The sequence below is a fragment of the Octopus sinensis genome, linkage group LG3, assembly GCF_006345805.1.
Source record: "Octopus sinensis linkage group LG3, ASM634580v1, whole genome shotgun sequence".
Classification (NCBI taxonomy): domain Eukaryota; kingdom Metazoa; phylum Mollusca; class Cephalopoda; order Octopoda; family Octopodidae; genus Octopus; species Octopus sinensis.
The window spans coordinates 89,527,825-89,552,824 of record NC_042999.1 but is presented as its reverse complement, the minus strand read 5'-3'; the positions used below and the strand labels follow the sequence as shown (position 1 = coordinate 89,552,824).

The 25,000-nt window shown below is 35.4% G+C and overlaps 1 protein-coding gene across 3 annotated transcripts in view; it reads right to left on the bottom strand.

Moving 5' to 3' along the window:
• LOC115209499 (chordin-like protein 2) overlaps window positions 1-25,000 on the bottom strand; it is a 131,814-nt gene that overhangs the window by 851 nt on the left and 105,963 nt on the right. The window contains exons 3-12 of one of the 3 annotated variants that reach the window (XM_036501132.1): window positions 22,908-23,017; window positions 21,273-21,372; window positions 17,465-17,634; window positions 15,300-15,393; window positions 9,801-9,863; window positions 8,653-8,712; window positions 7,500-7,603; window positions 3,059-3,167; window positions 724-954; window positions 541-633 (exon numbers count right to left, since the gene is read on the bottom strand). In XM_036501132.1, coding sequence (XP_036357025.1) covers window positions 541-633; window positions 724-954; window positions 3,059-3,167; window positions 7,500-7,603; window positions 8,653-8,712; window positions 9,801-9,863; window positions 15,300-15,393; window positions 17,465-17,634; window positions 21,273-21,372; window positions 22,908-23,017 — 1,134 coding nt within the window. The remainder of the gene's footprint in view (window positions 1-540; window positions 634-723; window positions 955-3,058; window positions 3,168-7,499; window positions 7,604-8,652; window positions 8,713-9,800; window positions 9,864-15,299; window positions 15,394-17,464; window positions 17,635-21,272; window positions 21,373-22,907; window positions 23,018-25,000) is intronic. The other 2 variants (XM_036501134.1, XM_036501133.1) reach the window with 2 other exon arrangements.

Genomic DNA, 25,000 nt, shown 5'->3' with positions numbered 1-25,000 from the left:
ACCATTAGGTTATTGTTTTACTTGTTTCAGTTATTTGACTCTGGCCATGCTGGAGCACCACTTTTAGTTGAACAAATCGAATCCAGGACTTATTCTTTGTAAGCCTAGTACTTATTCTATCGGTCTCTTTTGCTGAATTACTAAGTTATGGGGATGTAAACACCAGCATTTGATGTCAAGCGATGTTGGGGAGACAAACATAGGCACACACACACACACAAACACATGCACCTATGTATATATATGACGGGCTTCTTTCAGTTTCCATCTACCAAATCCACTCATAAGACTTTAGTCAGCTTGAGGCCATAGCAAAAGGCACTGGCCCAAGGTGCCATGCAGTGGGACTGAACTCATAACCATGTGGTTAGGAAGAATGCTTCTTACAACACAGCCATCTTGCGCCTATTGTATATATCCACTTCATTTTTAATTCTAATACTCTTGAAAAGGAATGACTGTCAGAAGAATTAATTTTTCTCACAAAATATGAAATCTCCGAATACAATATGTAAACATTTCAAATACTAAAAGACTTACTTTTGTTTGTAGCACCTAAAATATTTGTAGATTTTGTTCTTGAACGAAAATCTTCTGCATTCATTGTTTCTTTTCTGAAATGAACAAGTCGACCTGAAATGGAAAAGCCCAAAATGAGAATGATGCTAAAAGAAACTCTGTAACTAGTATGATTCCGTTCTTTACAATTTAGAACTAACTTACCCTTTTTAGGTATATCCCATCGCAGTACATCTACTTTTGACTTTTTGATATGGTGGAAAGCAAGCATGAGAGAATCAGTTCCATTTGACATATACACTAGGCGATCTGTACCTTTGGGCATACATAGATTGTGGAAAATCTGAGTAGGGTCTGTTGTGGTAGAACCAGGTCTATGTGATAATCCAGTAGAAGGAGTTGTATTAATTCGATTTCTTTTTCGGCATTTTCTACCTGAGAAAGAGAAAGTGAAAGAAAATGATTGAATTTTGTAAGTAGTAAAACTCTTCTGGTATGTATTATTCAATAATGAATTTCTCTTGCTATGTATGTGTATGCATGTATAGAGAGAGAAGGAAAGAGGGGGGAGAGGAAGATAGATAAATAGATAGAGAGAGAGAGAGAGAGAGAGAGAGAGAGAGAGTGATGAAATGGTCAGCTGAGTTAATTATCAACCTCACAATGCAAGGGAAAATTTATGAGAAAATGGTCAGTATGTCTCACTCGCTATAAAATAAGATCACCTAAAGGTTCTCAGCTGAATCTCTACTAAAAGTGGCACTTCAGAAATAGAAGGAAGGCACCACGGAATCAAGACTTGGGTGGGCCTGGCTCCCTTTGTGTTCATATAAGCTATCAAATCAACATTGCCTTTACAGCTGCACAAGTGGGCCACACGACAGATGCTCAAATGACCACAGAGCAGTGTGAAATGAAATGTTTTTCTCAAGAAGACAGTGCAATGATTGGTCTGGGAATCAAAACCATTAGGTTATTCTTTTACTTGTTTCAGTTATTTGACTCTGGCGATGCTGGAGCACCACCTTTAGTCGAACAAACTCTACTGAATATCTTCCCTTTCAGATACAGTGTTATTTGGTGTGCCATATTTTCTGACATACAAGTTGAATTCTACAAACACTTCCTCTGAAGATTTCTCCTGCTGTCTTCTGGTAGGATATGCACACAGAAGTAGATTCCAAACGTCTTGCACAAAACTAATCGTCAATAAAACATGAAGACTTTTGGCCATTATCATTGAAAGATGTGATAATCCTGAGTGTTTCCTTGAAAGAGATTTGACGTGAAACATTTATACTCAAACATATTTAGAACATAAAATATTTAGCAGAAAGAGTACTTCCTAAGGGTTCCCTAACATTTGTACATATGTAAACATATGCTTCTTTTTATATCAATTATCTCATGATAGATTGGATTATACATATATATATATACTGTTGAGGTATCATGTTTTGTACTGCTGGTGCATTTTCTGTTAATAACCATTACCCGTTTTTCAAGTAAGAGTTCTCTTATTTTACATGTCTTTGAGGTGAAGCCAGTGTATTTATTCATTGACTGGAGAAATGGTAACAATGACACTGTAGCTTGAGATTTTCAGAAAAGCATAAATGTAAACAAAAGCATAAATACACACATGTGCATGCATATACATATGTACATACATACATGCATGCACACACACACACACATACATGCATGTACACACATACATATATGTTTGTATGTATGTGCGTGAATTTGTATATTTGTGTGTTTGTGTGCATGTGTGTGTGCAAGAATATGTTTGTGTGTGTGTGTGTGTGTGTGTGTGTGTGTGCGTGCATGCACACGTGTGTATGTTTGTGTGTGTGTGTGTGTGTTTAAGATGCTAAATAGCTATGTATAGGTTTGCATGCACCATTGAGAAGCCAACTTTTAACAATTCTACTGACAAGGCAGGATATTCTTGGACATAATTGATTGGATTGATTTTCTGTACATTTTCCCAAGCCTATAGCAGGATTGGCTTTATGTTATACAAGCTAACAAAACATTTGTCAATTTGTTAATTACATTGCCTCCCACTGTTTGCAGGGGTAAACTTTCTTCAGCATGGATCGTGTTTATAGTTAAGTGAATTAAACCTTTTAAAGGGTTAAGTGTCTTTGATAGGCGCTAAACCATTGTCTCTTAGAATTAATGTGACTCTACTGAATGTCTGTCTTCTTTTTCAGATACAGTGTTATTTTGTATGCCATATTTTCTGGCATACAAGTTGAATTCTACAAACTAAGATTTACAGCCAAAAACTGTAAGTTGACTTACACACTGAGATGACTTTGGAGGACCAAAAATTCTATGTGAAAATACAGCAGGATTTAGAAAGACAGAGACAATATTTGAATGCTTACACTATATATGCTATGTTCATTTGTATGCTGGAAGATATGGTGTGTTTATTAAAAATTTTACAAAGGTAGAATTGGAAATTAAGAACAAATTCAATTAAATTATGGATCATCAGCTTATACGAGAAATATTGACATCCTACCTTTGCATCTTCTTTTTTTACAGACAGGGCAACATTTGCCATCAACCTTTCTGGGTCTTGAACATGAGACTTTAGGACAATCAATTTTACTGCACTGGGTCTGTCCATTCTTGAAGAAAATGAAAAGGAAGCATTTATTTAGCAGATCCAATGCAATGAAAACGATATCAACAAGCACAAAGATGTTAAACAAACTTCACATCAAAACCAAACTGACACAAATACAATTCTGCATTCCTAAAAGGCAATGTGGTGAAAACTCCAGGAGTATAGGGATAAAGGTACACCTGGTTTACACCAGGTGATGCAGCAGAAATTGAATGAACTTTTTGAAAATGTAATAATAATAATAATAATAATAATAATGATAATAATAATAATAATAATAATGATAATGATGATGATGATGACGATGATGATAATAATAATGATAATGATAATGATAATAATAATGATAATGATAATGATAATAATAATAATAATAATAATAATAATAATAATAATAAAAGCCCTGATGCAGTACCAGGCAGTGGCTCTCATGGCTTCTGATCTTAACTGATTGGAAGTGTTATCATGTACATTGTTTTGTCTTGGTATAAAAGATGGGCTACAGCAAATATTCTGCTCAATACCACAGATTTGCTTGTCAGTTGTTTGACCTTAACCAGTTGAGCATGTCCCTTAGTGGCTGACGATATGTGCATCTCTGATCACGAGCAGAAGTAGTGGAGGAGCATCATAGCCATGTGTTGAGAAGGATTCTCTGGGGTTTGAATAATTCACCTCTGGAAACATGGGTGTTTCGTTCAACATCCTTAAACAACCCTTATTCGGGGACCTTTTGAGCGGGATGGATTACTCGATCTGAAGAAAATTCTAACTGGGCTCCACCTGCAAGGTCATGTGCTGTTTATCTTGATATGAGATCACCATGTTGCACACATATGGTTGTGATGCATGTGCCTGGTGTACCCTTATCAGACGGGTAGTCATGATGGGTATACTGGGCTTCGTATATTTTACCCCAGTGTCACTTTGATGGCATGCTCTGCTCGCTCACTCAATAATAATAATAATAATAATAATAATAATCCCCCTTTATTATATTTGCTGACTTTTTAATCTTTTATTTTTTCCTTTCTCTCTGTCTTTCTTCCTCTTTTTGTCTATTACATGACTTTGTAAATGAACAATCTGATGTGTTTATTTTAATGGTCTACCGATGTATACAGTACATTTCTCTGTTCTAGGTGTAAAGAAAACACTTGGCAAGAAATGGAAACATATTCGAAAGAAGATCTTAATAATAATAATAATAATAATAATAATAATAATAATAATAATAATAAGTAACCATGAAAAGAGGAAAACTAGTTAAGAGTAGCAACATCACACTAGATAAAACCAATGAAATAAAAGAATTAGACCAAAGCCAAACTTACAAATACTTAGGAATCCATGAACTAGATAAGACACAACACACACAAATGAAAGAGAAAATAAAAAAAGAATATTATAGACGAGTTAGATCAATGCTAAAAACAGAGCTCAATGCTAAAAACAAGATAATAGGTATTAACACTTTAGCTGTCCCAGTTATAAGTTACAGCTACAATATCCTTAACTGGACACGAAATGAACTGACCAAAATAGATAGGAAAACAAGAAAAATAATGACAGGATCTAGGATGCATCACCCAAAATCTGACATAGAAAGACTATATATACAACGTATAGAAGGTGGTAGAGGCCTTATACAACTGGAAAACTACTATAAAATAACCACCATAGGACTGCAAAAATATCTACTTCAGAAGGAAGGAAAACTGATACAAATAGCGGCAAAACACGAGCAAAACAAAAAACTGTTCTCAGTATTTAAGGAAGCTGACAAATACAAACAAGAAATCATACAACCTAATAAATATGAAGAAGAAGAAGAAGAAGATGAAGAAACAACAAAAGCTATAAAACAAATGAAATCCAAACTAAAAATAGAACAGCAACGAAGCATGATAAAACGATGGCAAGAAAAGCCCCTTCATGGTAAATACTGGACTAAACTAAACGCAAAAGAAATAGACAAAGAAAAATCCCAGCAATGGTTGAGAAGCTCAGGACTCAAAGCAGAAACAGAGGGATTTTTAATTGCGGCACAAGACCAAAGCCTCCCCAACAGAAATTACCAAAAACATGTAATGAAAAGAAATATAACAAGTAAGTGCAGAATATGTGGAGATGGACAAGAAACAATAAATCATATTATCTCTAGCTGCCCAGTCCTGGCTAAGAAGGAATATATTCACAGACATGACAGAGTTGGAACCTACATACATTGGAAGCTATGCCAACATTATGGAATAACAACAGAGAAAAGATGGTATAGGCACACACCAGAAAAGGTCACAGAAAACGAGAAAGCAACCATACTCTGGGATATGCCGATACACACAGATAGAGAAATTAAGGCCAATAGGCCAGATATAGTTGTCAGAGATCATGAAGAAAAAAAATGCTTTCTAATTGATGTATCAATACCGGCAGATGACAATGTGTCTCTAAAAGAAATGGAGAAACTCTCAAAATACAAAGACCTGGAAATAGAGGTAACCAGAATGTGGAATCTGAATACAGAAACAATTCCTATCATAGTAGGTGCATTAGGCATGATAAAAAAATATTCAGACAAATACATAACAAAAACACCAGGACTTACAAACACATAGAAATACAGAAAATTGCAATACTAGGCACTGCACACATCCTACGCAGAACACTTTCCATACAATAACCATCAGAGCATCACAACAAATCACAGCACATACCCAAGGCACACAGAGCTGCGCTCGGTAGTGAAGTGAAAGCACGCTATAAAAATAAAACTACTGAATAATAATAATAATAATAGTAATAATAATAATAATAATAATAATAATAATAATAATAATAGTAATAGTAATAATAATAATAATAATAATAATAATAATCATAATAATAATAGATGCAGTACCAGGCAGTGGCTCTCATGGCTTCTGATCTTAACTGATTGGAAGTGTTATCATGTACATTGTTTTGTCTTGGTATAAAAGATGGGCTACAGCAAATATTCTGCTCAATACCACAGATTTGCTTGTCAGTTGTTTGACCTTAACCAGTTGAGCATGTCCCTTAGTGGCTGACGATATGTGCATCTCTGATCACGAGCAGAAGTAGTGGGGGAGCATCATAGCCATGTGTTGAGAGGGATTCTTTGGGGTTTGAATAATTCACCTCTGGAAACATGGGTGGTTCTTTCAACATCCTTAAACAACCCTTATTCGGGGACCTTTTGAGCGGGATGGGCTACTCAACCTGAAGAAAATTCTAACTGGGCCCCACCTGCAAGGTCATGTGCTGTTTATCTTGATATGAGATCACCATATCGTGAACATATGGTTGTGATGCATGTGCCTGGTGTACCCTTATCAGATGGGTAGTCATGATGGGTATATTGGGCTTCGTATGTTTTACCCCAGTGTCACTTTGATGGCATGCACTGCTCTCTCACTCAATAATAATAATAATAATAATAATAATAATAATAATAATTATAAGACAAAATTGCAAGAATATGGGCAATGAGAGAAGTAACTGTTATCCTAGTAGTTGCAGGGGCACTCCAGTGCTTGACTGATAGTTATTTCATCGACCCTGAAAGGACAAACGACAAATTTGACATCAACAGCATAACAGTTCTGCCATTTTGCTGCCTTCCTTTTCTATAATAGGCACAAGGCCTGAGATTTTAGGGGAGGAGGCTAGCCAATTACATCAGCTTCAGTGCCCAACTGGTATTGATTTCAGTGACTCCAAAAGGGTGAAAGGCAAAGTCAACTCAGCAGAATTTAAACTCAGAACATAAAGCTCGAAGAAATGTCATGAAACATTTTGTCCAGAGATTTACTCATAAGTTAAATCTGTTTTTCTTTCTGTTGAGTCACAAATTTATCTTCATTGGATAATAACAATATACACCAGTAACATAAACAGTTGGTAAATGTGAAAATGAAGATGGTTATGAGGTCACCAACAATAGTGTTGTTTCTTTTAGGAGGGCACTGATCTGTTGACAAATTACTTGGACAGCAAATATGTGAAGCAGTTATATAAGAAAAAATTGTATGTTATGATAAATCTCTTGCACCAATGAGTTAAGTGAGTTATGAATACGTTGTTGTCATAAAAGGGAGAAGTTGTTTTTCTGTGACATACAAAACAGTAATTAGCATATTTGTGTTCACATCTGGCAGAATGTTTTAAGAATAAATGTGCAAATTATTTGTTTCGGAGTTTGCTGTTCACAATGCAAATAAGGATTTTAAATTTTATGTTGCATAGTTACTAAACACTAGATGTGAAAATACAGTAAAATATACAATGATATAAAGAGAAAATTACTTACTATACAAGAACACAGAATGCAAGGATGTGGCCCAAAAGGAGTAAGAACTGGATGCCATGTGCTGCCATTTTTGTGTGCTCCATCTGTGCAACTATTTGCATAATCTAAAAGAACAAGTATACCAGCAACAATCATGTTAATTACTTGTAATTAATAGAAAACAACTTTTAACACAATGCCTAAATTTGGTAAAGACTTGATGAACTTAGATTCAAACAGCACAAAATTCTGTCTTGTAAAGAGACATATTTTCAAATATTTCTAATATTAAGAATCAATATTGTTCATTAAATGTTAGAGCAATGAGTTGACAGAAACAGTAAAACTTTAAAGCATCCACTTTTATATTCAGAGTGAAAACCCCACAGGGGTTGACTTTGAATTTCATTCTTCTAGAATTGAGACACTAAGAAACATACACTTATTAGGTGCAGGGATTCAATCCATTATACTCTGCTTTGGTAACGCTGTGCTTTACAAGTATATGACTTAATATCAAAACTACTTCAGATGTTGACGAACCCTTATATTTGTAATGAAAGAATATAAATAGATTAGATGTTGATACTAATTTTATGGACACTAGTAAGTGAAAGGCAAAATCAAATGTAGCTGAATTTGAGCTCAAAACCCAAAGAAAAACTAGTCTAGCATTCTGCCACCTTCCAAATTAAATAATTACAAAAATAATTATCATATTAATTTTTACTGTTCAAAGAATGTTTTAAATGGCTGCATAAAAAAATTATTTTAGTCTAACTATATTTAGACCAGAGTTTCCAACATATGTAATAGCAATCATGTGTTTATATTTATCATAGATTATGTCAGTCATGCCTGAGCTTCAAATCTATCAATAACTAATCGTAACAATAGCAGAAAATAGCAGACTTTGCATCGTTAACGTTTTGCACTCAGTCTACCACACTGATCTGAATTATTTGACTTTGTAGAGCACAGGAGATTGAAAAAAATACTAGTGCATATTTTATACAAATTCACTTGTCTTATGCTGCTAATTTCATTGGAAAGACATTAAAAGTCACAAGATTTCTCCCTTCCATGAAATGAAAGACCTATGTTTTCAGTATAAAAAATGAAACTGATACTAGTGTCACATGTACGTATGTATTTTAAACTGCAAGACCCTTACCAGATTCAGAAGAATTATTAAGAGGAAGTGATGCATTATTCCCATTATTCTTTTTGACATCTGAAAAGAGATGAAAACAAAGTAAATAATTGGTGTCTTTTAATATAGCTCTTAATTTTTATCCCTGTGGAAAATCATATTTCTAACATTAGGCATTTATCAAACTATTGATATCTTTTGAATAGGACACTCATGTAAGTTTTATAGAAAAGGGAGTATTGTTCATTACCCAGTAAAAGAGTTGATGCATACCACAATTTAAGCTCATAAGAGGGAAGGTGCTAATATAATATATAAAAATACTTTAATAGCTTTGCTATTTTCAATTCTCTTATGTTTTATAATATCTCAGTGAGTTTCAGTAAACATAGGAGTAAGTTTCTTGCAATACAAATCTCTGTCAATAATGTATGCTCACTGACAAGGAATGTAATACCAGTGTCAATTGAAGACAATCACTTATACTAGACAATTGTGAGAGAGCTTCCAGAGAAAGGGCAATGTAGAGTAGAGGATAACCTCTCAAAGGGCCAGTGATGTAGATTATAGTATCCCAGAGAGTGATGGAGAATAGGTTATAATTTCCAGAAGAATCTACAGCTGTTACTCAATTTGGTAGTGAGTGTCATGTTTTCTCTAATTGTTTTAAGTACTTATGTAGAATGTAAATAGTGTAACAGATGAAAAGAGACTCATTTCAGCTGAGTTGACTGGAGCAATGTGAAATGAAATAAGCCTTGAAAAGAACACAATATGCCCTCTGGTACAGAAATTGCATCCTGGATTGAAGGGTACACTGAATCAAAAATTATGATTGTGAGCTCAATTTCTTAACTCCTATGCCATGTGCTTTCACAATTTCCCAAACATCTCAAGTTGAAAACATGCCTTTTATTGCTAGTTGCATCTCTTTGACTTTATTTATATTGACAATGATCTTAACAACACAAGTCTTGTTACATTTTCTGAAGTTCCATACTGCTCTGGAGAAACTGTGAGAAATCAACTCTCTGCAGACACACAAAGGAAACTATTTATTCCTGCATAAGTCACATCAGGAAATAAGCATACTTAGTACAAGATAGTTTGGCATCTTACCATACATCTAAAACTAGATACCATAATGGGATTCTACATCTTGAAATTACCTGATTCTGGCGAATGTGGCCTGGATGGATAATCAATTGACTCAATACCACCTTCTTGGTCATCTGCAAATAAATAATGAAACATTCACATGAAAACATTTTAAAAGAAATTCTTGAGAATTTATTGTTACTGAATAAACGGATGATTTTCCTTGAGAAAAGGAAAAAATCAAAATAGGTTCTAAATATGCTATGTAATTTCATTCTTATTTTCTATCAAACAAGAAATAACATAACTTCTTTCAGACAATGATTTATATGTTATTCTCATTAAACTGAACTGTGAAAAATAACTCTGCTTGATGTTTTGTTCATAAGAGAAATATCATTTTCAGCAGCAATATACATGTGTGTGTGTGTGTACATAGACATGTATGTATGTTTGTATGTATGTGTGTATGCATGCATACATGTATATGACAGATAAATTATCTGAAAGTTACAGAAATGGCCAAAACTGAAGCCCACATTGTTCATATATCACCAGTTTTTGTGCTCTCAACCATGCTGAGCTGTGTACACACTGGTCCTTTTGCTATAATCAGTTCAGTGAATTTGACTGTAAGCAGGGACCACAAAGTGGTGCAGTTTAGCAGCAACAGCTGTTGTAGCACTGTAAACTTAATGAATATTCAATTGATCTGAAGCATGACATTCAGTCGGGGGAGAGTTAGCTATCACAGACTGATGGTCTAACCAAAGAGAAATTTGTTTCTCATTCATTCAACACACCAAAAGCAGTATGAGATACCACTGAATTACAGAAATTAAAACAGAATTATTTTTCTCACATATAAAGTTTTCACACCATATTTATATATTGTTTTATTTGACTAGGAACAAAAGCTCAATATTTAGAAGAATGGATTGCTGTTATCTTCATAATTTACTCCAGAATACTAACTGTTTAAGTCAAGTGAAATGGCTTGTTCTGTAATTTGAAAGCTGAATTGCAGAGGATGGTCATGCTAGGACCAAATTTCTATTTTAAGACACTTACTTCCTAACAATAAAAGTTTTTTTTTTTTAATTAAAATTTTTTTTTTTACATAGACTTAAAATGGAGAGTTAATGAGAATGTGCAGCACACATGCTTTACTCAGGGGGTATTAAATGAGTGAAATGCTTCAAATTGAAAACAAACCCTGTTTCGTTTCATCAGACTGAGATTTTACAATTATATCCCTACTCAATACATCCTTTGAAAATAATGTTTATTATTATTATCATTTTTTATTTGGGTGTAGTGAATTACAGTAATAATGTAATGTTCATGTATATTTTCTGATGGTACTAATGATGTAGATAAAGGGTAATATATTTAATGAAAATCAAAATCAGTTTGTGAACTCAATTTCGTTCAAGACATTTGTACTCTCTGACAGAAGCAATGAAACTTCCAGTGTGTAATGAAAAATGGTGAAGAAAAATAGTTGCTCGTTGAACTTAGTGACTTATTTAGAATAGTCAGAATTATCAATAGTAATAACATCTTGCTTAATTAAATATAGACTGTGGTGGCAGCTGCGCTCCATTTCCACCTCCTTCTATTACAATTCCAGTCATTAGTTTCAATATGAATTCAAGAGAAATGTTCACAATAATTAATAGAAAGCTATGCCCTCCTTTTAGTCAATGTTACCTCAGTTTGTCCATCTGTAATATGTGCAGCACAATCTGCTAGAGTTACCCTTTGTAGAGTAGTGCCCTCTTCAAGGGGAAATCTATCTCTTATTTTCTTCATGTTGTGAAAGTGGAAGTAGGCATTGGCTTTCAGGAGTTGAGGGGACATTTGTCAGATGCATTCACATAACATATGTATGTATGTATGTATGTATGTATGTATGTATGTATGTATGTATGTATGTATGTATGTATGTATGCATGCATGCATGTGTGTATGTTTTTATGTATATATATGTGTGTGTGTGTGTGTGCATAAATAGATACAATGTAATCATAAGGTTAAGAAGTTTATTTCACAAAGAAGGGGTCCTGGGTTTCTCCCCACAATATGGTACCTTGGGCAATTATCTTTTATCATAATCTTGAGTTTACTCAATCCTTATGAGTGAAATTGAATAAAGGCTGTATGAAAGCTCATTAGATGAATTGTACTTGTAATTAAAAGGTCAAGCTTTGTCACAGTGACATGCTAAGTGTGCTGGAGGGTTATCTTAAGGATACGTGCCTGTGGAATATCAATTCCATGAGCAGCGAGTTCAGTTGTTCAAAAGAATTAAACACACATTATGAAAACTGATGAAGATTTATTAATGTTTATTTTACTTGTGTATGGCTGATGAGTACAATAGAAAAAGCAGATGACCAAGAAAAGGTTGTTGTGTCAAATGCTTATTCTTTCAGAGCACATTCACCAGAATTAGGTAATTTTAGGATATAGAATTTCAATATGATATCTAGTTTTAAATGAATGATAAGAAGCCAAGCTATCCTGTCCTGTACTGATAAGATTCCAGTGAAATGTGTGTGTTTTGATTCCAGTTTCACTTATGCCACTAATGCATTTGGAAAAGAAATAAATATTACAACATTGTATTACTCTTCTAGAGTGAATAGAAGGCATTAGGTTTGGTTAAAATAAACCAGTCAACAAGTGTATGTTAAGAAAACCTGATGTTTCTACAGCTCTTGTTAATGTGTCACCTATGTGATGCTGATGATAAGAAGACAGACAAAGATAAACTGTTACTGCTGTTGAGTCATCAATATATCAGTTGTATTTAGAAACAAGGTAACATCATTTGAGCAAACATATGATCAAATGCATTCCAACCATGACTATTCCATCTTTTTATTGCTGTCTAGAACTATATGCCCTCTTCTTTTTCTCTTTTGGTTGGCAGGGCGCTAGTCGAGGGAGATTTGATTGTTATTTCTTGCAGGCTGAATGGCTACATAGTGCGTCTCTTGTTATAAGCTACTAGTGAGTTGAGTCCTTGTGATTTCTTGTGAAAACTGGTAAAGTAATGAATATCACAGTTCTATTTCCCCACTTCTCCAAAACAGAGTTTTGTGTATTTTCCTAAACCATAATAAACAGTTACTATTTTTATACCAGAGGATGACAAGTTCAAAAAGAAGCTATGTCTGGCCATTTGGAATAAAAAGCTCAAATTAAGTCTCAGAGCAAAAAATATTTAATCCATAATTGTTAGTTTGACAAAATATATATTCTATTTCACCTATGGCTCATCGGGAACTAAGGAGCAAAAGTTTCTTAGTAGGGAAGATTAGTTGCTGGGGGATCGTATCAGACTAACAATTATGAATTAAATATTTTTCCATTCTCAGTTATTATTATTGTTATTTACAGGAGAAGAATACAGTCAATTGAATCAATCTTAGTGTATGACTCTGCAGATATGATATGCTAAGTTAACCTTACTGGCAGCATTTGAATTTAGAATTTACTAGGGAAAACCCAATACTGGTCATTTAATCTAGTCTACTGTTGTTTCTACCAACCCAGCAGCCTGCAGGGAGGTTAATAGCAGCATATGACCAGTAAAGAAATTGAAACTACCAAAAGTAGGTTTCTGTTGACAATAGCAGAAAATGTAAATACAATAGCTTTAGTGTTGACTGTCTTTTTGAGACGTATCCATTGATGATACTATTGAGCAATCTTGTGTTTTATTCATTAGTTTCACATATATACTGATTCATATACCGCCTCTCTATCACTCTCTAGCAAATGCATTTTGTATATATGTGTACGTGTGTGTACATTAATATACGTACACACACACACGTTATTTAGCTATTAAGTTATACAAGCTCTGCAGTTATATAAAAGAATTTTATATGCTTGGCTTTTATATAGTGATTTATATTTCACCTTTTGTACCAGTAAATCACTGTGTGTGTGTGTGTATAAAAAAAGAGAGAGAGAGAGAAAGAGAGAGAGAGGGATAGAGGGATAAAGGAAACGATGCTAATGAATGCATAATTCTAAGTGTTCAGTTTCCTCCTTGACTATCTTATCTCTTCCAGAAGTGGTGTTTCTATGATTATATTGCCAAATGTGTTCTTCTTTTTTTAAGATGATAGGGTATGTCAAATGGTAGATTTGGTTGCTATTTCTAGCATGTCGAGTAATTGCATAGAAATTAACACATTTGCTCAGGAGCAACATAGTCTTCATGTAGTGACTATGAATGTATAACTGTGGACATAACCAGGTATACACAGAGATCTGCATGCAGTTAAATTCTATTAATATAGATTTATAAATTTAAATTACATATTAATTTGATATATTCAAAAATTCTAAAAGGCTCTGAGCTATGTTGGTTGACTGGTTAGTACTGTCTTTCAATTGTTATGAAAGCTCAGTGCGCAAGGCATCAACTTAGCTAAAATATTGGTTTTAATCCTCTCAATAGTGCTGACAGTATGTGAGTGAGTAGGTGAGATTGTAAACTATGAAATCATGTGGTTGTATAGTCCCATGCAAGTGTTTTGTTTGAGCTTACAACTTAATAAGACATTTGTTTCTAAGCATCTTTGTTTACCAAAATATTGGAGATAGCAGTCACTAAGTAATCTTATTTCCATCAGGTTTATGTTCTATCTAGATGGGAATGGACTTATTTCAAGCCAGTCATAAAGGAATTAAGGAACTAAACAACAGCCTTCTAATAATATTTTGAGGGTTGTAAAGGAAACAAGCAAGGTAGTGTAGTCTATACTGATTGAAACTTTAAATAATTTTGTTCCATATGCATAAATACTGAGTAAGAAAGACACAAAATTGACTCAGTGATTGGGGTTCTAATTGGTAATTTGTGGCCTGCAGTACTGAGATTAACTTTTCTCATATGAAAGTAAATAAAAAAATGAATGGATGAATGAATGAATGAATGATAATATGATTTCTAATTAGAAAGTCTAACTCTACCTTTCCTAGTGTCAATGACCTTCACCTATTGGCTTATCTACTTAACATTAAAAAATAGTCCCAACTGAGATTTTACCCAACTTTTAGAAACAACCCTGTATTCAAATTAAATCTTGAATTTTTATATTAAAATAATCCTTCTTTAGTTATACTTCTAAAGTAGATGTATTTGTACATTATTTCCCCCCACCATACAAAAATTCTAGTGTTTTGCTTAAAAATAACTACACCTGAGAAATATAATAATTTAATAGTGGTAACCCAAAGCAAAATTAATATTGTCCAAGAAATATTCCTAGAAAGAAGGTAAACCTACACAAAAATAAGCTTACCCTGAAGTATTTTTTCAGTAGACGTAACCCTACACTGATAGTGAAAAGTGTTCCCAGCAAAAAATCCCTTGAATAGAGGGAACACTTTCTAGGAATTCCCAACTCTAGGTGTAGCCATACACTAGATGTTCTACTCTAAATGCTGCCCCTTAATCCGCTGCGCATGTGATGATATATGAGCAGGATGACATTCCAGCATGGCTTCTTGCGTCCAATCAAAAGGTAGGCAGCTCATTGCCTTACCTGGACAAATTGGACAACATTCATCACTAAGGTTTAGCGTCTTCTTACATTTGATTGCTTCGCAGGTCTTCAAATGACACAAGATTCTTCCTTTCTACAATAGAAAAAGAGAAGAGTATTTTAAGTTTACCATTTTTTTAGAGATATTATTGAGCAAGCATCATACTATTAATAGCATCATTATATTTTATTTACCTTATCTTACGAAGTTCCACCATTCAGGATCATGAAGTTATGCATAATATATTTCTTCAAGATGTGGGACTATGACATAAATTATTGAACATTGAAAATATAATATAAAAGTAAGCAGGAAATCTACATGCATGAAATAATATAATTATAAACGAGGAAGCACTCAACATCATTTAATTTAATTACCATAAAGACGATGTTAAAATATAAACAAAAAGAATAAGGGCAATTAAAGATTGCATCTTAGAGTAGCAGCATATATATTTTTTTTAATGTACTGACAATTTCTTTTGTCATTAATCAAAGAGTATCATTACTATTATTACAATTTGAATTATTATTATTATATTACCTAAGGCAATGAGCTGGTAGAATTGTTAGCATACTGGGTGAAATACTTAGTGGTATTGCGTCTACCACTATGCTCTGAGTTCAAATTCTGCCAAGGTTGACGTTGCCTTTTATCCTTTTAGGGTCAATAAATTGAGTACCAGTCAAGTGCTGGGGTTGATGTGGTTGACTAGTTTCCACCCCTAAAATTTCAGGCCTTGGGTCAATAGCAGAAAGGATTATTATTATTATTACCTAAAGTGGTGAGTTGGCAGAATCATTAGCATGCTGGGCAAAATGCTTAGCAGTATTTAGCCTGGTGCTATGTTCTGAGTTTAAATTCTGCCGAGGTTGAGTTTACCTTTCATCCTTTTGGGGGTCGATAAATTAAGTAGCAGTAGAGTACTGGGGTCAGTGTGATCGACTGTCCCTCTCTCCACAGAATCCAGGCCTTGTGCCTATAGTAGAAAGGATTATTATTTTTATTACCTAAAGAAGCGAGCAAGCAGAATCGTTAGTATGTCAGGTGTAATGCTTAGCGGTATTTTGTCTGCTGCTACATTCTGAGTTTAAATTCCACCAAGGTTGACTTTGCCTTTCATCCTCCAATCATCGTCATCATTTCTACATCTGCTTTCACATGCTTTCATCAATTAGATAATGCCTCTTCATTTGTTTCTTCTATTTCTGTTTTTTTTTTTTTTGTCTGCCATTTCCTTTGTGAACTTCAACATCTTGAGATCAGCTTTTACCATTTCTGCCTCTGCCTTTCTTGGTCTTTATTCTTTCACAGTTTTTTACCCATTTCCCTACCAACAGAGTCAATTCTCTCATACACTAAGTCTGATTCCTTTTATGCTAAGATTTTCTCAAGACTCTTAAAATTTTTCTTTAAACGAAACAAATGCTAAGCGTCTTAAGACTCTTTGGGCAGAATTAAAACCATTGTATGGCTTTCTGAGAGGTCTGAATCCACGTATGGACATTTGCGCTGAGTGCATGGAATAATTGACAGTTTAAAGCAAATGAATTTACAATTTAGCACCTGCATTCTCACATACTCAGAGAGAAAGAGAGAGAGAGAGAGAGAGAGAGAGAGAGAAGGTGGTTTATGCATTATATAGTTTTAAACTTAAGAACTTTTACACATACATAGGCGCAGGAGTGGCTGTGTGGTAAGTAGCTTGCTTACCAACCACACGGTTCCGGGTTCAGTCCCACTGCGTGGCACCTTGGGCAAGTGTCTTCTACTATAGCCTCGGACTGACCAAAGCCTTGTGAGTGAATTTGGTAGACGGAAACTGAAAGAAGCCTGTCGTATATATATATATATATATATATATATATATATATGTATGTATATGTGTGTGCGTGTTTGTGTGTTTGTGTTTGTCCCCCCAACACTTGACAACCGATGCTGGTATGTTTACGTCCCCGTTACTTAGCGGTTCGGCAAAAGAGACCGATAGAATAAGTACTAGGCTTACAAAGAATAAGTCCTGGGGTCGATTTGCTCGACTAAAAGGCGGTGCTCCAGCATGGCCGCAGTCAAATGACTGAAAGAAGTAAAAGGGTAAAAGAGTATACACAGATCAGGGTTGGAGAAAGTGATTATAAAAAGAAACTAATTAGTTACTTACGGAACAGATGCACATCACACATTGATTCTCTCTGGTTGGTTTCAGTGCAGTCTTGTTGGAAGCAAAGATATCACCATGTTCATAGTTCCGGCCAGAAAACGTACATCCTGTCTTCTTGTTTGATTCCGTCTCCCCCTCCGACCGCACTGTAGGAGGAATGTTGTCAAAATCTACGTAAATAATAGTGCGCCTGTGTCACCACACGAGTAGACAGAGATTTCACCCGAACAGGGCACATGCAAAGCAAACAAGCAACACATTTTTTGGGGAAAAATATTAATAATGAGACATTTCATCGCTAGATAAAGGCGTGTACAGTGACAGGGAGAAAAGAGCATGGAATTGCGTGTGTGTGTGTGTGTGTGCATGTGCGTATTTGTGTGGGTGGGTTTGCGTGTGTGTGTGTGTGTGTGTGAGTACACCTATGCATGTGTACACCTATGTGTGCGTACATCTATCATGGATAGATATAAAGATAGATAGAGAGAGAGAGAGAGTGCGTGTGTGAGTGAGAGTGAGAAAGAGAGAGGGAGTGAGAAACTGAGAGTGTGTGCGTGTGTGAGTGTATGTGTGTGTGAGTGAGTGTATGTGTGTATGAGTGAGAGAAAGAGAGAGAGAGACAGACAGACAGACAGAGTCTCAAACATGACTATTACGCATTTTTAATAGTCTACTGACAACATGTTTTAAAAATAAAGTTAACTATTTTTAACTTTACAAAAGAGGAAGGGCAGTGCTCTTAACCTTTATTCTGGATCCCTGAGACTGGTGAACTAAAAAAGCGAATTATTTCCCTGACCAGAAACCTGGTTCAAAATCTGGCCACAGAGCGGAACTCTTAAAGGCACACAACACCCAGACTGTGGTGTTAAACTGGGAAACGAATTATACGTGTCAGATATATATTTGATGTATAAGTCGACTGTCCTTTACACATGTTCAATACTTATTTTTGCTAAGTCATAGGCAACCCTTAATATAGCAGACTTATGATCAATGGCGTTTGAGCCATCATCCAATGTCACTCCCCACCTTTATTGTTTTCAATATTAGCGATACTGAGGGAGATTTGTTGCAGTTTCTAGCACATAGAAGATCAGTCATCATTGGTTCGACTTGTTATGAAAACATTAACTTCGTTATAGCCTATCATAGTATGCTTAAATATGTTGGCACTTCGTCGGTTATGACAACGAGGGTTGCAGTTGATCCGATCAACGGAACAGCCTGCTCGTGAAATTAACATGCAAGTGGCTGAGCACTCCACAGACACGTGTACCCTTAACGTAGTTCTCAAGGAGATTCAGCATAACATAGAGTGTTATAAACGCTCACAACGCCCGGTTTGGGAATCGAAACCACGATCATAAGACCGCGAGTCCGCCGCCCTAATCACTGGGCCATTGCGCCTCCACATGCTTAAATATACACTGATATTAAAACATACTATGCTGAATATTCCCTTCAGTTGATAATTGATGTTGAAAGCCATGCTTCTTACTGTTTTTTATTTCTATTTTCACATCTTCCTTGTGTTTCTTGTATATTTTTCGCAAAATGTCTTTGAGGATAAATAAAACACACACGAAACGTGTTGACCGTTTTTTCCCGCCCGCACTACTTAAGCAGTACAACGAAGTAATTTTTGTAAGATTTACAGCGATTGATAGGCCGTTTAAAACGCGTTCTTGTCATGTATGTACACCTATGCACGCATGTATATATGTATATAAGTATGTGACCGCGTGTGTACCGGTGGCGATTTTTTTTACCTCCGTCTTCCCTTCTTTGGATCTTTCCTTTTCCTACGTTTCTGACGAAGAGCTCCGCTCGAAACGTTAAACCCTCCTTCTTTCCTTAGCGTCCAGTAATGCTATACTTGTTCCACGTCCTCGCATTCTTGTGTTTTCTATTTGTGCCTTCATGTTTGGATTAACTTTATATAAGTATTAGATATATATTTATATGTATGTGTATCTGTATGTATGTAATTATATTTATAGTCAAAAAGATTTTTCAAGAGCTGAACTGTAAAATTTGAAGAATGATGATGATGATGGTTATGATGACAATAATAATAATAATAATATAATAATAATAATAATAATAATTTCTTTTTTTCAACAGGGGTGCGGGAAAATTACAGTAAAAAAAACAAATGTGGAAAACTGACATGAGAAACAATTTACAAAAGGAACAAAATAAGGCGTCCTAATAGGAAGACAGTCACCCTAAGCCAATCAAGGAACCCGATAGATCCCCGAGTTATCTCTGAAAAGCACGTATCCTTTCCCAACTATATGCCAAAGTCAATAGGTGCATGTTAGAGTTGGAATTGTCTTAAATGGGAGAGCGTAAAAACAAAGAGATGGCCTGTAAATTACAAAAATAAATAAATAAAAAATAATAATGAAAGCAAAGTCGTTACGAAGAGCAGTAACACTTCTGTATACAAAGCTTGTCTTCAATCCTTACAAATTTTAACAAGATTATGCTATATAGAAATCTATACAGAATCAATAGTTTAAGAAATCAAATGTTTTAGGCGAGGAATATAGATAGAATATGGATTACTATGAACGAGAGTATAGAATCAGCTATAGATATAGTCTGATAAAGAAATAACAAACCCATTCTGATTCATAATGTAGTTTTCTATAAATAAGTGCCTTAAAAATGAGAGATTTAAAGAAATATATTGCTCAAACCCCAGGACTTAAAAAAATAATAGGATCACTAGTTACTGTTTACATAATACATTGAGTACTCTCGATGCAATTGGAGGGAAAATACATATAACAAAACACTGCACAAAGCCAAACAAGCGCTTGGTTCTGAAATGAACTACAGGAATGTTTAGAGATGAGTGGCCCATGCCTTTTCAAGTTCATTGGTATTGTAATTAAAGAAAAACAATGACATTTGACATGATTACAAAAAAAATTAAGCACAAAATCTTAAATTTACTGTTAATAAGACTTTGGTGAAACTTAATTTTTCGCAGCGACATTCCAAATGAGCGAAATCACTTAAAGATCATACGCCATTGGTAGCTAACTCTGACCTTGAAATGCCTGAAATATAGAGTATCGCCTTATTGCACTAATTAAAACAATTAGTCAGTGGTACACGAACAAATATACGTTTCTTCATGGGATTTAAATCTTGGAAGTTTTCTTTAAAAGAAAATAATCAGCTTACAATTTGCATGTATGTAGGCAATCTTTCTTCTAGTAACTAAGATCGTGCAAGAATACGTAGTCACCTTTATGGAAATTGTCATTTATCAGAAATAAAAGCTAGATATTCACACAAATTCCCGAGTTAACAAATATCACAATTTATCTTAATACAGGGAAAAGTTGAGTCATTATTCATAACGAAAACAAGTACAGTAAGAGGTGTCCATGTTAAATAATTGTCGTTTTTTATCTTACTCCAAAAAATCCGGTTTCTATTGCCGATATTTCTGAGAAGACAAATAGAATTAAGTGTTCTATTTTGAAACACAATGAAACACTTGCAGTAACTCTTGATCTAGTCATAACTCCTCAGAAGTTTTATATATCGATTTACTTAAAAGAACGTCTGCAAAAAGCTTGAATGAATATCATGCCGTAAGAAATACGACTATGAAATGATGATATTCTAAATTCTATAATTTTGTTTTTACAAAACAAGTTATCAGTCGATTAAGTAAGATCAATTATTAGTTGACCTTGTCGTGGACATTGTCTTATCACTAAATTCTCCAAGATATTGAACTAATGATTACGAAGAAGGTAATTTGAAATAACGGAAAACCTACCTTCACATTCAGGACAGCAGCGGTTTGGTAATATTTTAGGAGCAACACACTTCGGTTGAGGGCAGTCCAATGTCAAATGGACGCAATGGACAATTGCTTTCTGTTGGGTGCAACACATATAGAGGTAAAATGAATAATAAATGATGCTGAAAAGGATGATGCGTAAGCATCACACTATCAAATTTTCATTACACAGAATTGGCAGTAAATTTCGTTACGATATTATCAAGACAAAATCTTTACACTATTTGCTTACTACATCACTGTTCTATCGATTATCAAAATCATCTGAACATTAACAACTCTTAGAGTCTATGAAATACTGCAATTGGTTGGCAAATGATAAATGCATTTAATTTTATTTTATATCGTTATTTGAAACAAAATCATCGTCGAATTCAAGAGTCTAACGGACACTTGTAATCGGCGAAGTAATCGTCTGATTCATTGCATTTCGAAAGACATCGTTCTTTTACCGAAAGTCTGCGTCCCCCATCTCCACCCCCACCCGCCACACGCACACACACACACACACACACACACCACATACAGCGAACCGGCTAACACAGTTTTCGTTTTCCAAATTCCACTCAGAAAGTATTGGTCAACCGAAACTATGGTAGTAGACTCTTGTTTAAGATGGCGTGCAAGTGGAGGCGAATTCCGGTTAACAGTTTCTTAACTACACAGTTTATTCTCATTGATTTATCTATCAACGCCCGATTAAACAGGTGTTGTTAGATAAATTGCATTATGGTGATTTTATGTGTTGGTTAATAAGTGTGTTGCATGGTAATATGTTACCCTGGAATATATTAATTTCTTGCTTAATCCTCTCATTTTCTTTCTAATGCTCCGTTTGGGATCATATTTCTATACAAGAGAGCAGTGGCGGTGACGAAGAGGTCAGAGTGCTGGACTGTATTTCTTGTTGGACGCACCATACCCCAATGTCGATATCTTATCAAAGACAATTGATCCTTTCTGTTATTCTGAGTCGATAAAATAAGTACGACTTTTAAATTTAGTTTGAATCGACCAGCTACGAGTACTGCAAGCTTATCTCTGGAGATTGGTATCTTATCGTAGAGAATGAGTTTGCATACCTTTATGACTTAGGGAGCTATACTGATTGGACCCTAAAACTCTTGAAAGGGTTACACAAGGCGGAACTCTTAGAGGATATACTTGAAATTTAGTTTCCGTAATTATCTGTTGAATGGCAATGATCTTCAACTGAAAAAAGGATTCTTCTAGTAGATTTCTCTATTTGTAATACTTTTAAAATTAATTTTATTAAGAGATTGGTTCAAATTGATTAAATACTGATTTCTTCATTATCTTTAAACTCTATTCAATCATGCCCATGGGACTAGTTTACTGGAGCTAGTTAATATAGTGGGTTTAGAATTTGTACTGTAATGTATTACTCATATCAATTACTTAAGTTTTGAGTCAAACTGTTCCATTGTGAAAGATATTTGTTAGGTTCGCCTCTATTTTTGATAACTGAAAACGACAGCGACTTTATTTGTAACTGGTAGCTCTAAATTGGAATTCTGCATGAACATAGGTTGAATGCGGGCAGCTGGTTGAACGACACAACGCAAGTTAAGAAAAAAATAATCTACTTACCGGTAAACAGGTACAGTTGGCACAGGGCATGGTTCCAAAGGGCGCAAGTACGGGGTGCCAAGTGGCTCCTATTGGGTATTGTTGATCATTCAATGTACACACTTCTGGAACTAAAAAGAAAACAGACATCGTTAAAAGTACACATATTGCGTACACGAGTGCGCGCGCACACACACACGCGCAAACACACACTCACGCGCAAACACACACACACACACACACACACACACACACACACACGATAAATGGATAGAGCCTATAAGAAGGAAGTTTTGATTGGAGATTCGTATGCTAAACACAGTCAAAAGCTTTGCTAATGTTGAGGGGTGACAATACTACTTTCATCAAATTTCTCTAAGGCGGGAGCCCACAGCATGGTAACTTTGGAGAATAGGTTACCAGTGGGTCTGGTTCTATAAGTTGTACTAGCTGGTGGGGCACAATATTTGAGGGTAATGAAAGAGACATTGTCAGAGCAGGTGTCCTCGGTCTGAAGCAATCGGTGGAATTTTCGGACTTGTCATGTGTGGAGTACCTAATAGATTAGCAGGGGATAGATTCGGGAGGAGATATGCCAAGTGCACGCAGTGAGAAGTTGGATCTAAAGTGGGCAACGAAGATGATAGCTTTCTCTGTAGAATTAGTGCTCCTGCAGCCTGAATTTTTGAGAAATGCGGGGTACGTTGTGACACTTACTGGGGTACTTTGTTACAACTGTCGATAACTTGGAGTTATGTTAACAAACAAGTTTAAAATGAATACGTCGCCTGCTTCTTGCATCTAGGAAGTGTAATTTTAATTAATTAACTGTACTTTGAACCACTTCATATCCTAACTGTGATACTGAGTGTCCTCATCAGCCAATTTCCCCATTGTTACATGTGCCATCTAGTCGGAATCGTCCTCCATTAACTTCTCACCACACAGATCACACAGAAAGTCCTGTCGTCCATCGGTACAGTCAGTGTGTGCCCAGTCTTTACAGATCATGCATTGCACCTATTCTTCACCTAGAAGGAAGTTGGAATATTAATCTGAGCAGACAAGGCATTTCCAATCGGCGACTTGCTTGCTGCGAGGCTGCTTTCCTTTCCCATTACCTGTTTTGGTTGACTTTCCCTTCCCCTTTGTTGCCCTTTCTGTACCAGTTGCCTCCTTTGGTTTGGATTTCCGTTCGTTTATTTCATCCACTATGCGCTGTTTTACGGCAACATCCCGTATTAATTTCTTTTCACCCACAACTTTTCTAGCGTCTCTTTCCATGACATCAGGAGGGGTATCCCCCCCCCCTTGTAGTCTTCCTTTTGTAATTTCTAGGCAAGGTGTGTTAAACTGAAATAGATGGGGTAAGTTGTTACATGTCTGGGGTAAGTTGATGCACTGTAACAATTAGCCCCGACCATGGATTTCTGGGGATTATCTCGTACACAGCACTAGCAATGCATGACATCCAGGACACACCTTCATGTATCGAAGGCAACTTCCACCACTTCCTAATGAGCCACAAACTACTTCAGTAACACCACTTGTGCTTTAGTAGTTAAGAAAATAACCTTGTGGCAAAATTTCACTTTTGGAGTAAAAAATCGTGACAGCCTGCCAGTGCAATACACATGTGCAGTCATGATGCTATGGAGTTGGCCTTCACGAGGTAGAGACCCGAGTGCCACCTATTTATTGAAGTTGGAAACAATGGGCTTGTAACAACTTACCCGTGTAACAACTAGACCCGGTCTCCCCTAGAGGAATCAAATTAATAGAGAGAGAGTGGATGAAAAGAGTTGAATTGTAAAGGATTTCAACGTCTGCCATACTAAGTCTCTGTTCGTAAGCGATTAGTTTGATAATATCAACCACAGTATTTGTTTCAATCTAATACTTACTTTATCCATTTTTAGTTATCAAACTGGTAAGTTATGGGACGTAGCGATACATAACATAAACAAAGCCAGTTTTTTAGTAGAAAATACCTACGCAAGGTGGCACGTACTGGATTAGACCTCTAAGCAACGCTGCTATGATGTAAACCTCTTAATCACACCGCTATGGAGAAAAGAAAATATTCCAGCTAGATTTGAACTCAAAACGTAAGA